Source organism: Ixodes scapularis, unplaced genomic scaffold (genome assembly GCF_016920785.2).
Source record: "Ixodes scapularis isolate PalLabHiFi unplaced genomic scaffold, ASM1692078v2 PGA_scaffold8__174_contigs__length_109621045, whole genome shotgun sequence".
NCBI lineage: Eukaryota > Metazoa > Arthropoda > Arachnida > Ixodida > Ixodidae > Ixodes > Ixodes scapularis.
Window position 1 is genome coordinate 100,063,018 of NW_024609883.1, and position 10,454 is coordinate 100,073,471.

Consider the following 10,454-nt stretch of genomic DNA (forward strand, 5'->3'; position numbering starts at 1 on the left):
ATATATATATATATATATATATAACCATAAGCGAACAAAGAAGTTTAATGTCCCCTTTTAGCCTTTTAGCGGTTCAGCATTGTCGCTATACTTCAGCACGCCACTGGACGCCGCCACTGCTTTCTACGGTATAGAAGAACTTCACCGTGGTATCTATGGGAGATTACCCATTTTTAGGTCTACCACCACACCTCACGCGATCGCACTCAACAAACTCGCTTCCTCTATACTTAAAGAAAAAAGAGAAAAAAAAAAGGCACATGCGATATCTTTTGTGCAGTGTCGATAGTTCCGCCCGCGCCGCGTTACAAAAGCGAAAAACGTTTTTTGTCCAACGCTTCAGCAACGTTTCATTCGCGCCTATGGAGGCGTCATATTTTACTTTTTTTGTTTTTTGGGTGCAGGGGGGGGGGGGGGGGGGGGGAGGGCTAAGTTATGGTCCGGTGAGCATACTACATCGGCTCGCCATCTTTGTCCTCCTTTTTTTGTTTTCTTCTATTTTTGGTCAGGTGGAAAGCGATGGAATTCTGTCGGCGTTCAAATGTTGTTTTCCCAGCTGGACGAACCGTGCTGCAGGACTTGTACTGCCCCTGCGGCTGTGTCCACTCCGAAAAGTCGACGGCGTTCCATGTACGCTCTTGAATCTTGTTCTCCCAACAGTCGTCTCGCTGCTGCAGCGGTCATCACTCGGACTTTTGTGGACATCGCGGGCCTCAGGCTGAAGACCGTGAGTATTGCATACATCCGGGTGCTTCACCGTTGAACGACGTGGTAGATTAAGTAGACGGAAAGCAGTTAGCGCTCACTGGGCATCGATGCTTTTTTTTAAATTTTACTCAGACAAGACAAGTCGACGAGTATCAAAGTTTACTGCAGTTGGTGCCGTAAATGAGAAAGCTTATCACAACATGACTACAAGTGAAACAGAAAACAGTTTGGCCATCGCTTGTTCGTCTTAACTTTGTCGCGCTCTCTACTTACTATGTGCACTGCACTTGAAAGAAAAAGGTGTGTTAACATCAATTATTTTTCTCTTCGTTCATTATCGTTTGCGCCCGCGCGATCGTGTATCTCTAGTGAGGGATTCATATTAGAGATATCTTGGCAGTGGTACTTCACCATCTCAGCGGAAACAATGTCGCAATATCACCCAATTGGACCAACCTCACGCCGTCTAAACACTCATGTCTAATTGTAAGCTCAGAATCATAACTTTTCACTAACATCTCTTTTACAATTCGCACAGATTCATTACCATCACTTTTTTTGTTCTTTTGATATATAGCTTTGGTCTACTGTTTCTAAGTCTATCAAGCTTTATAATGAAAAAAAAAAAATATTTGCCGTATTGAAGAACCTGACAAGCATTGATTAATGCTCGCAGATCATGGTTCCAGTCCTGAGTGCCGCCATGTTCTACACCATGTGCAACGCCTTCTCGAGATGCTGCCCCCCGGACAGCACCACCATGCCGTGCAAATGCAGCGGTCCCAGCAGCTTCACTGTCCTCACCTGCGACAACCTCATCTCGACGCAACAGGTAGCGCAGGTGGCCAAGAACGTGGAAAGTCACACCAAGGAATTTGGCAAGTTCAGCATGTACAACGCCAAGGTGATGGCGCTAGAACCAGGCATGTTTGGGCAGCTCCGCTTCGAGTACATCTTCGTGAAGAAGTCTACCATCACCGAAGTCAAGCACGGGTCTCTGGAACCTTCAAAAGACTCGCTGAAGAGGCTTGAGATCATTCACTGCGAGCTGAAGAGCTTCCCGTTTCAGAACGTGTCCACCTTTCCGAAGCTCGAGAGTCTTCAACTGTCGTACAATAACCTCAAGGCCGTACCAGACTACGCCTTCAAATACAATCCCAGCCTTAAGAAGGTGGACTTGTCTTTCAACAAGATATCGTACATCGGCAACTACGCGTTTTACTACGTGCCGTTCCTCCGGGAACTCAATCTGAGGAACAACAAGCTCAAGATCATCAACAACAACGCCTTCGCGGTGCACGTGAAGCCTAATAACGATTTCGTCCTGGACATGTCCAACAACCAGGTGTTGATGATCGCCGACGATGCCTTCCACAACGAGAACTTCAAGGTGCTCAACATGTCGAGTAACAAGTTGAAGTCGTTCCCCGAGAAACACTTCAGACCGCTCCTTGTTCGGATGGCAGTCCAACTGGAAGGCACAATTGACCTTGAAGGTGAGATTAACAGATGTTTCCGTGGTGAATCTTTATCATTTAGGCGAGCTGTCATCTTTCTTAACCGCGCTTAGGAGCCAGTCTGATCATGCGCAGAGCTGTTTTTTGCGAAATTGCAGACGCCGTGCATGCGCTCACGGCCTAGTAACTCAGCATTTTTCTTTTGTCTGGGGAAAACGCTGGAAAGGTGTAGGATCACATTTGTCATTTATATATGTGTGCTTTTTAGTTCCAGGACGGTTGATGATTTCAGGTTATTACAACTACGGTGTTATATTGTGCATTGTCAACATACCTTTATTACAACCATAGGAGCATAATTGAGTACTGCTGCGTATAGTTGCCAAATGCAGTCTACCGTTACCCCTCTGAGTTGTAGAACCTTCACGAGACAGTTGATTCGAAAAAAAAAAAAAAATTTTTCTTACGCTCGTTATCCTTTCAGGCAACCGTATGAACTGTTCGTGCAGCTCCATGGAATGGCTGCTCAAAATGCAACCGTACTATCGACGCTTCGTCAAGGGATTCGTCTGTTCCGATACCCACAAGACGCTCGAGCACATGACCTCCTGGGACCTCGGGTGCGCGTAGGAGTGACGTTGATGACTTGCATCTTCCTCTGGAAAGAAAAAAACATCCGCTGACCTCCCGTGGAGGCTTCGTCTCGGTTATCTGCAATCGGGTGTGCGGCGAGCCGTCATGCATATCATGAGCGGGAATTCGTCACGCGTCGCGAATGACTTGTGCTTTCTGACGTGCCGGTGGCATGTGTCGCTGACCGTTAAGGCTTGCCTCGGGCTGCGTTTCGTTTGAATTGAAGACAGCACTCAGCTGTATCCGTGTAGGATGGAGCAATATACCACTTTAGCACGTCGGCTTATACTGATTTGAAGCCTTGTCTCTCACAAGTGCGTGACAGGCGAAAAACAAAAATACGACGGCGTAATTTGTTAATTTAAAGTATACTAGCTAATTACCTAGACGTTCCTCGCAACGAAGCATTAACTCATATAGATTTCCGCGTGAACACTCAAACCGTATGTGTGCAATATATATATATATATATTAATATGTTGAGAGGAATTAGGACAGAACTCGACACCAATATCTCGAGCTTTTGTAATAATGAAAGTCAGAAAGCGACTGCCTTTCCATTGTTATTTCTGTCGAACAATCATGTTTTTTGTTAAAGAAAAGTGAGCGCGTAAACGAGCTGGGTAATACTTGACATGACTGAACCCAAGACAAAAAAAAAAAAAAAAGAAAACAAAATCACACACACACACACACAAAATTGAAAGGAAGACACATAAAAAAAAAAAAAGAAACTGCGTGTTTTCCTATTTTTACGTGTGTTCATTTTCCTTCTATTTTAGGGTTCAGTCGTGTCATGTTCTTGTTTGTCAGAAATTTTGCACATCAGTGTTTTTTTTTAATGTAACTGTTTTCGTCGAGATCTTGTTTCAGATTATTTTTCTAGCTTTTTCTCGACTGTCAAATGATTTCCTGTCCGAGAAATTAGTGCAAGGAATACACACGTCCGAATGATCGAAAAACTATTCTGTGTGGCTTTATGTGTTTCACGCCAGTTGCCTGCCCAGCGAAACTGTACCATGCTGGTCGTGTTACTGTCACTGAATTTCAATTTAATTAAGCATCCACGAGAATTGAATTTGTATAGCTATTTTTCGATTAACAAATATTTTTTTTTTGGTCCGAGAAATTAGTGCAATGAACACGCACGTGCGAATAATCGAGACACTCGTAAGCGGCTTTATGTGCTTCACGCAAGTTGCCTGCTCAGCGAAACTGTACCATGCTGGTCGTGTTACCGTCACTGAATGCCAATTTAATGAAAGATCCACAAAAATTTACTCGTGCATATTAATATTACGCAAGAAAATTCTGGTGTGCTGATAAGGTACATGAAAATACGGATAACCTTTCGTGAATTCTGTAAATCCTGCCGTACGTTTGTTCGTACAGAACAAACATGCATCGTTTAGAACACCAGACTAGTCGCTTTCTGGTTAATACAACAAACTTGCCAGGCCTTGCGTTCTTTACATTGTCAGAGACTACAGAAAGTACTAGAGCCGACGTTTTGCTAAGAAATAACTTTACTGTGATCAAGTGACTGTTGTATGTAGTAGATCACTTTATTAATATATAGTCACCCAGTCGGCTTTTTAAAATGTGGCTTTATTTTTATTTCTTTTCTTTGTAAAATCACGTAACGGTTGTACTAAGACGATTGCATGTGATTTTTGCCTGGACTGTTGTGGCTTCACTTGGTCGTTGTGCTGTCTGTCTAAGGAACCACGTTTCTGTACGCTGTGCTTCTGTTCCATGCAGTATTCGCAATCACTTTCTAGTACCCTCATGTGTCCATCATACATATCATGCCAAAAAATATGTGCTGTAATAGATGAGAAGTAAAGCATCCTGCTCTCCAAAAGAACGGCAACGAACGCCTTCTCAAGATGTACGCGAGAATAAACTGACTCCCACTTGAAATGAAGCTCAGCTCGCGCCCTCTTGGCAACCGGCGTCCTCCCAGTCGCCTAAATGACGTGAGTTGCGCTCCATGTCAGGTAGAAGTCGGTTAATTCTTGCGTAAATCTTCTCCACTCTGGAAACTTCACATGAAGTATTAGTTGTCGTAGTTTCCCTTATTTTCACCCGATAAACTCAAAAGGCGCGCTTCCTTTAGCTCCGAGCTCAGTAATCTGATACAACATTCCGTCGTCGGGTCCCGTGACTTCCGGATCGGAGCTCCCGGACGTGACGTAGAGGACGTCGTAATCTTTGCCCCCGAAGCAGCAGGAAGTTGTGCACTTGGTGGGAAGGCTGATTCTCGTGAGGATCTTGGCTGCAAGACAAATATTCCATGTGTTCAGCGGCGCACATTTTACCAACATCACCTGGAATATAAATCTAAGCACGTGCGGCAGACGTCTGACGACAGTGAGATCGAGTTCAATCACTGATTGGACACGAGTGCTGCGACCGCGTTCGGCTCGGCCTCGGAACCAATAAGTGCGTCGAAGTACGTTCCGCGCCAAACTCGGGCACGATTACCAAGTTGGCACCATCCTCGCGTGATACATCCATTTCTCGTTAATACGAATTCAATTCGCTAACGTGAATACGCGCTGCTATATCTAAATTTTTCCACTACGAGATTTTTTTAAGCTCTTTAAAACTCAGTACAACTACAGGGACAAAGGATGTTTCAAGTTTAAGCTACTCATTCAGGTAGTCGAGAAAAGAAAATGTTCATACAATACAGCTAGCCGAATATCCGTGACAAAACTACGATGTGTTATTCTCGATCATCTAATTATCGCAAGGAAGCCTATGGGATCGGGGCATTAGCCGACAAGAACGCCGAAGATCAAATGAGGAAGCCGAGAAGCGTGAACATCAATAACTCAAGTACAGCGTTTCTACTATAGTAGGCAAACTAATCTATCCGGCCCGTTGGGTCGACAGTACGACGCAATCAATAGTCCCGTAGTAATGTACCTGTTTCCGGATCTATCTGGAGCACGGTGCCGGTGCCGAAGCAGGTCATCCAGATCTTGTCGTTGACGTCACAGGTCATGCCGTTCGGAACGCCGCAGTCGCAGTAACCGAACGTGGACTTGAAGTCTATCAGAAGTTGCCGGTTCTCTGCGTGAAAGGTTACGTATACCGAGCGATTGATACGAGAAAAGGGCTGAGAGTATAGTAATCGTTTTCTTCCGCCCACGGATTTGAATCGAACTTCAAAAAGCGACGGTCGTTCGACCTCGGTTTTCTGCAAGGAAGAACATCCCCCGAGCGTCCTTCTCTCCCAAACTGCGAGGAGGAGAAGGGTTCGCTCGAGTGCGGATGCATCGGATGAAAGACACTGTCTGATGCATGTTTCCTTCTTGAATGGTGGTCCTGTCACATTGGGCATGTAAAAACTGTCTGCAGACATGCTCGAAGCATGCGTGTGTATGAACTTGAAGCAAATATGATTCGCACATGCTTAAGGCGTGTCCGTAGAGAATATTATCATCATGTCCGCAGCGACCACCATGTCCGGGATGTGATGTATGAGCGTAAAGTGACTGGGTTTTCAGGAAAAGTGAAGTTAAATGCAACAATGGTCTGTTGTGCCTTTTTTTTTTATTGAAACACCAAACCTGCAAGGGCTACTTCGTAACAGGACAAACATTAACGTCGACCTTTGTTTTGGGCAAGTTATGTTTGTAATAGTTTGCTGCTTGAGTTTACCGCGTTACTACATGTTCATGCCAAATTGTAGCGTGATGTCGTTTATTATATATATCGTTACAATACTTTTTTGCGATATTAGACTTGAAACGTTCGCATACAAGACGTCGATCAAAAGACAAGTTTTGTAAGCGCTTGCGTATGTCAAAAAGGCCCCAATAATGGCATGCTTGCACTCTTTATATGTGTTACCATTCTTCGACACTTTAATGTGGCTTTGAGAATGATTTTTTACTGAATAGTTGTAGCGCTATTCACTGCTATCTATACGAGGTGTGATCAAAAAGTTCCGTGATTGATTTTGTAGCGTAAATAGAGAGGGCAGCACAGTTACGCGCGCGCAGCAGTCGAAGGTGGGTACTTTCATGCGTCATTATGCCGAAGGGCATCGCTCTGTGAACGCTTGGAACCGCGTTGCATGAGTTTGTTTGATTACATGCACGATCATATTGACGATCTCTCCATAGACTGCAAACCATTAGCGAGAGCGAACATCAATTTTTCCGTCAAACTTGGCAAATCTAAGACATAGACCTTTGAAATGATTTAGAAGGCTTATGTCAAAAGGCAGTGAGGTGTGAGAGGTGTTCTGAGAGGCACTCGCGCCTCAAGAATGGCAGAACGTGACTGAAGTCAAGGAGAGGTCGGATAAGGTCGCCCTACCTCCCTTCGTCTTCCAGGGATGATGTTCTGCCGTTCGAGGTAGCGAGTGCCACTTAAAACACTTCGCAAAATTCACTGCTTTTTGAAATATGCCTGTTCAATCATTTCAAAGGTCTTTGTTTTATATTTGTCGAGTTTGACGCAGAATGGATGTTCGCCCTCGCCCTGGTTTGCAGTCTATAGTGAAATTGTCACTGTGTCCGTGCACGTGGTCAGAAAAATTTGTGTAGCGCAGCTCCGAATGTTCACAGAGCGACGCCTTTTGGTATAACGAGACAAAAAGATCCCTCCCTTCGACTGCTGCGCGCGCATCACTATACTGCCCTCTCTTTTTACGCGACAGTATCAGTCCGGGAACTTCTTGGTTACACCTCGTAGAAGAGCTGCGGCCATCTCTTTAGGTTCGGGTGGCTGGTCTATGGATTAAAACTTTTAAAGAACAAATTAAGTTTAGCCTGTACTTTGAGCATGCCACGATTCACATATCTACGCCATGCTCGGCGTGTCACTTCGCAAACTTAATTTTCAGATACAATACATTTTTTAAGCGTCTTTATTCGCCAAGATCTCAATGTCTCCCTGAGTACTCTGACGCACATGCACGACAATATATAAATTGTCCACCTAGCGTAAGCAGAGTATTCGAAAGAGGTTTGATCTTACGGATGGTTCCTGTCTTGAGATCGTAGTCGAAGGCGTACGTCTTCCCGGGGACGGAGTCGTTGAAATACATTGTCTTGTCATCGCTTGTCCACGCGATGCCGCTGGACGCCGAGACTTGGGGTAGCGTTGACCGAACCTTTCCCTTGGAGTAACAGTACAAGGAGCACACCTTTCCGAAGGGCTCGTTCGTGCCTCTCTCCTTGGGCATTGTACCTTGAGATCGAGAGCAAACCAAACGGATTTGAGGAGGATCAGGAAACATAAACAGGAACGCTAAGCGTTGAGACAAATCATTAAATGTTATCATAAAATTTACACACTTTAAAGACGCATTCATCTGTTCATGCATCATACAAAAGATAAGATGGCCGCTGCAGACATGACAGAAGTATATGTTGATACGCCTCACGCTTGTTGGAACCATGTCTGATTCATGCATACGTATTTGTGCCTCGATGGTGACAGTTCTTGTATGACCAATGTGACATAGAAACGTCACTCAAAGAGGAAACATGCCTCAGGTACTGTCTGCCGACGGACTTTTTTGTTATGGTGTAAATGTAAGCGGTGCGACCGGGAATTAGTGAACTCACCAGCCCAGAGGCGGCCCATGGCGTCGCACTTGCCGTCGCTGAATGCACACTTGACCGCCGCATTTCGATCGTCCACTTGAGTGAGTAGAGTCTTGGCTCGGCTGTCGAGGTCCACTTTGTAGATGCCCGTGTTCACGCAGGCCACGACTTGACGTCCGTCTTGGGCGCAGGGAATGGCATTTCCAACAAACCCGTCTGAAACGAGATCGCTCTAATTATAAGACAGGTGTGGTGCTACGTTTCTTTTTTTTTTTTTTAGGAAAACTGCAACTCGATTTGGTGTGTGTGCGCGCGCGTGTATGTGTGTGTGTTTGTGTGTGTGTACAGTACGCGCCACTGTTAGTGCCAACATGACTTCGGCGATATTTTTTTTTCGCATTTTTATTGGTGGGCATCAAGATGAACCGCTTAGGAATTGGCACCCCAGCTTATCACTTTCCACCACTGTGGTAGATTTGAAGAGAGCCCTTGAATACTGAGAGAGGAATAGCGATACCGTCGCGGTGCAAGCTCGCTGAGCAAATACCAACGCTTGTAGTCGATTTTCCCTCAGAAATACGGTGAAACTGCGGTATCGCAAATAGAATATATTGGCATAGGATCAGTCCAGAAGAGACGCTTTGACTTAAATTTGTAGTCTTTGAGCTAACAGCGGGCAAGGGGCGAGTAGGTGAAGCGATCATTATCAGTGTCAGATTTGCGACTTCGGGTTTTTGCGAAAACTGTGTTTGGACAGTGTCGGTCACCGAGGCTTCCTATCGTGGATAGAGCGCACTGCTTTCCTCTTTGAGTATACTCTGCGAGCAGCAGACGTGTGGTATTTCCCTATGTCACCGACACGAAACTAAAAGGAACGCCCCACTCCTAAAGAAAAAACACACAAAAACATTAACATAAATAATTAAAAAAAAGCGTAGGGCTCTCAATAAAGCTGGCTCTTGGTGCGTTATTCTTTTTTCGGTGTTATTATCGGGCAATATCGCAATCCCACTGGATGGTGAGCATAAATAAGTGCTCGCTGGCTAGACACACCCAGCGCGTCTTTTTAGCTTCTAACCGACTCTAATTCGTATATTTATCTGGACAGGAAGATATTTATTACCGACATTGATGACTTCAACCTCCTCCTGAGTTTCCGGGTCGAAACGAATAATGTCCGAGTTGGTGCGGTCGACGTAGATCAGGGTGGCGGTCCTGGCGTCCCAGTGGGGCGCTTCGCCCAACGTGCTCCGGCGCTTGCCAACTTTCTTGATCTTCATCGCTCGGGGAAATTACAAACCCAGAAAGGCTTGAGACGTGGACTTTGTTTTCCGTTCGCTATAATACAGAGGTCATGAAAAATGAGAAAATCATCTTTACACTAAACTACCAGATTCACAATAAGCGTAACACATCGTACAAAAGAGTCTGAAGATACTGCATGAGGCACGTTTCTTTCATGTATCTGTCACATTAGTGATACAGAAAATTGCAAACGATCACACAAACTGTGCTGCGATCGACAGGGGCAGGTGCTGCGTCGAGGAAAGCCACTTTGAAGGAGATTTGCATTCAGCTAGTGTGCTGACAATGTCTCCAATGTGATCTTTGCTTTCAGTGAAATTGACGTAGGAGACGTGCGTGACGAAATGTGCGCTTTGGTGGAACGATTGTGCAAGATGTCGCAAATGTTGAAGAAGGACACAAAGACGTGTTTTTTCTTTTTGTTTGTTCGTTGACTGAAACGCTGCCTCAGAACGGAGGTGCCAGTGACCGCGCCTGCGGAGGTAAAGAAGCGAAAGCACGTACACGCGAGCTCTGAGAGCACACGAGAAGGGAATCTGGGCGGCGGCGGTAGGGAGGCGGGGAGCGTGTCCGCAAGGTGACTGCCAAAAGGAAGGGGGGGGGGGGGGGGGGGGCGTCGCTGGGGTGTACGTGGATGTAGCAGAAACAGTGGGGAGATGGAGAGCGCTCGCCCCGTGATCACGTGGGTTTTTCGGAAAGGCGGCGGCCTACAGGGGGTGAGGGCGGGGGTGCGAGAGAGAGAGCTTTGCCATAGTTGGCGTGTATGTGTGAGAAACGACGG

At 45.7% G+C, this 10,454-nt stretch overlaps 2 protein-coding genes across 2 annotated transcripts; one reads left to right on the forward strand and one right to left on the reverse strand.

Annotated features, from left to right (window-relative positions):
- The first annotated feature begins 701 nt into the window (after positions 1–701).
- LOC8024330 (protein artichoke) lies at positions 702–3,217 on the forward strand. Its single transcript, XM_002405220.5, has 3 exons — positions 702–727; positions 1,385–2,204; positions 2,650–3,217. Exons 2-3 carry the CDS (start codon positions 1,388–1,390, stop codon positions 2,793–2,795), a joined length of 963 nt encoding a protein of 320 aa, XP_002405264.4. The 5' UTR covers positions 702–727; positions 1,385–1,387; the 3' UTR covers positions 2,796–3,217.
- Positions 3,218–4,882: 1,665 nt separating this feature from the next.
- LOC8024329 (regucalcin) lies at positions 4,883–9,648 on the reverse strand. The gene is made up of 5 exons (XM_029968761.4): positions 9,492–9,648; positions 8,390–8,584; positions 7,797–8,009; positions 5,733–5,879; positions 4,883–5,076 (listed from the first exon to the last, which is right to left on the reverse strand). The coding sequence occupies exons 1-5, from the start codon at positions 9,646–9,648 to the stop codon at positions 4,883–4,885; spliced, it is 906 nt and encodes a 301-aa protein (XP_029824621.4).
- Between the last annotated feature and the right edge of the window lie 806 nt (positions 9,649–10,454).

What these genes read in the sequence shown, in the direction of transcription:
- LOC8024330 (XM_002405220.5), top strand. Translation starts at nt 1,388, where the DNA reads ATGGTTCCAGTCCTGAGTGCCGCCATGTTCTACACCATGTGCAACGCC. An exon ending in AGGCACAATTGACCTTGAAG is followed by an intron (nt 2,205 to 2,649) that starts GTGAGATTAACA and finishes TTATCCTTTCAG; the next exon opens with GCAACCGTATGAACTGTTCG.
- LOC8024329 (XM_029968761.4), bottom strand. Translation starts at nt 9,648, where the DNA reads ATGAAGATCAAGAAAGTTGGCAAGCGCCGGAGCACGTTGGGCGAAGCG. An exon ending in GGTTGAAGTCATCAATGTCG is followed by an intron (nt 8,585 to 9,491) that starts GTAATAAATATC and finishes ATCTCGTTTCAG; the next exon opens with ACGGGTTTGTTGGAAATGCC. An exon ending in TCTCAAGACAGGAACCATCC is followed by an intron (nt 5,880 to 7,796) that starts GTAAGATCAAAC and finishes CCTTTCACGCAG; the next exon opens with AGAACCGGCAACTTCTGATA.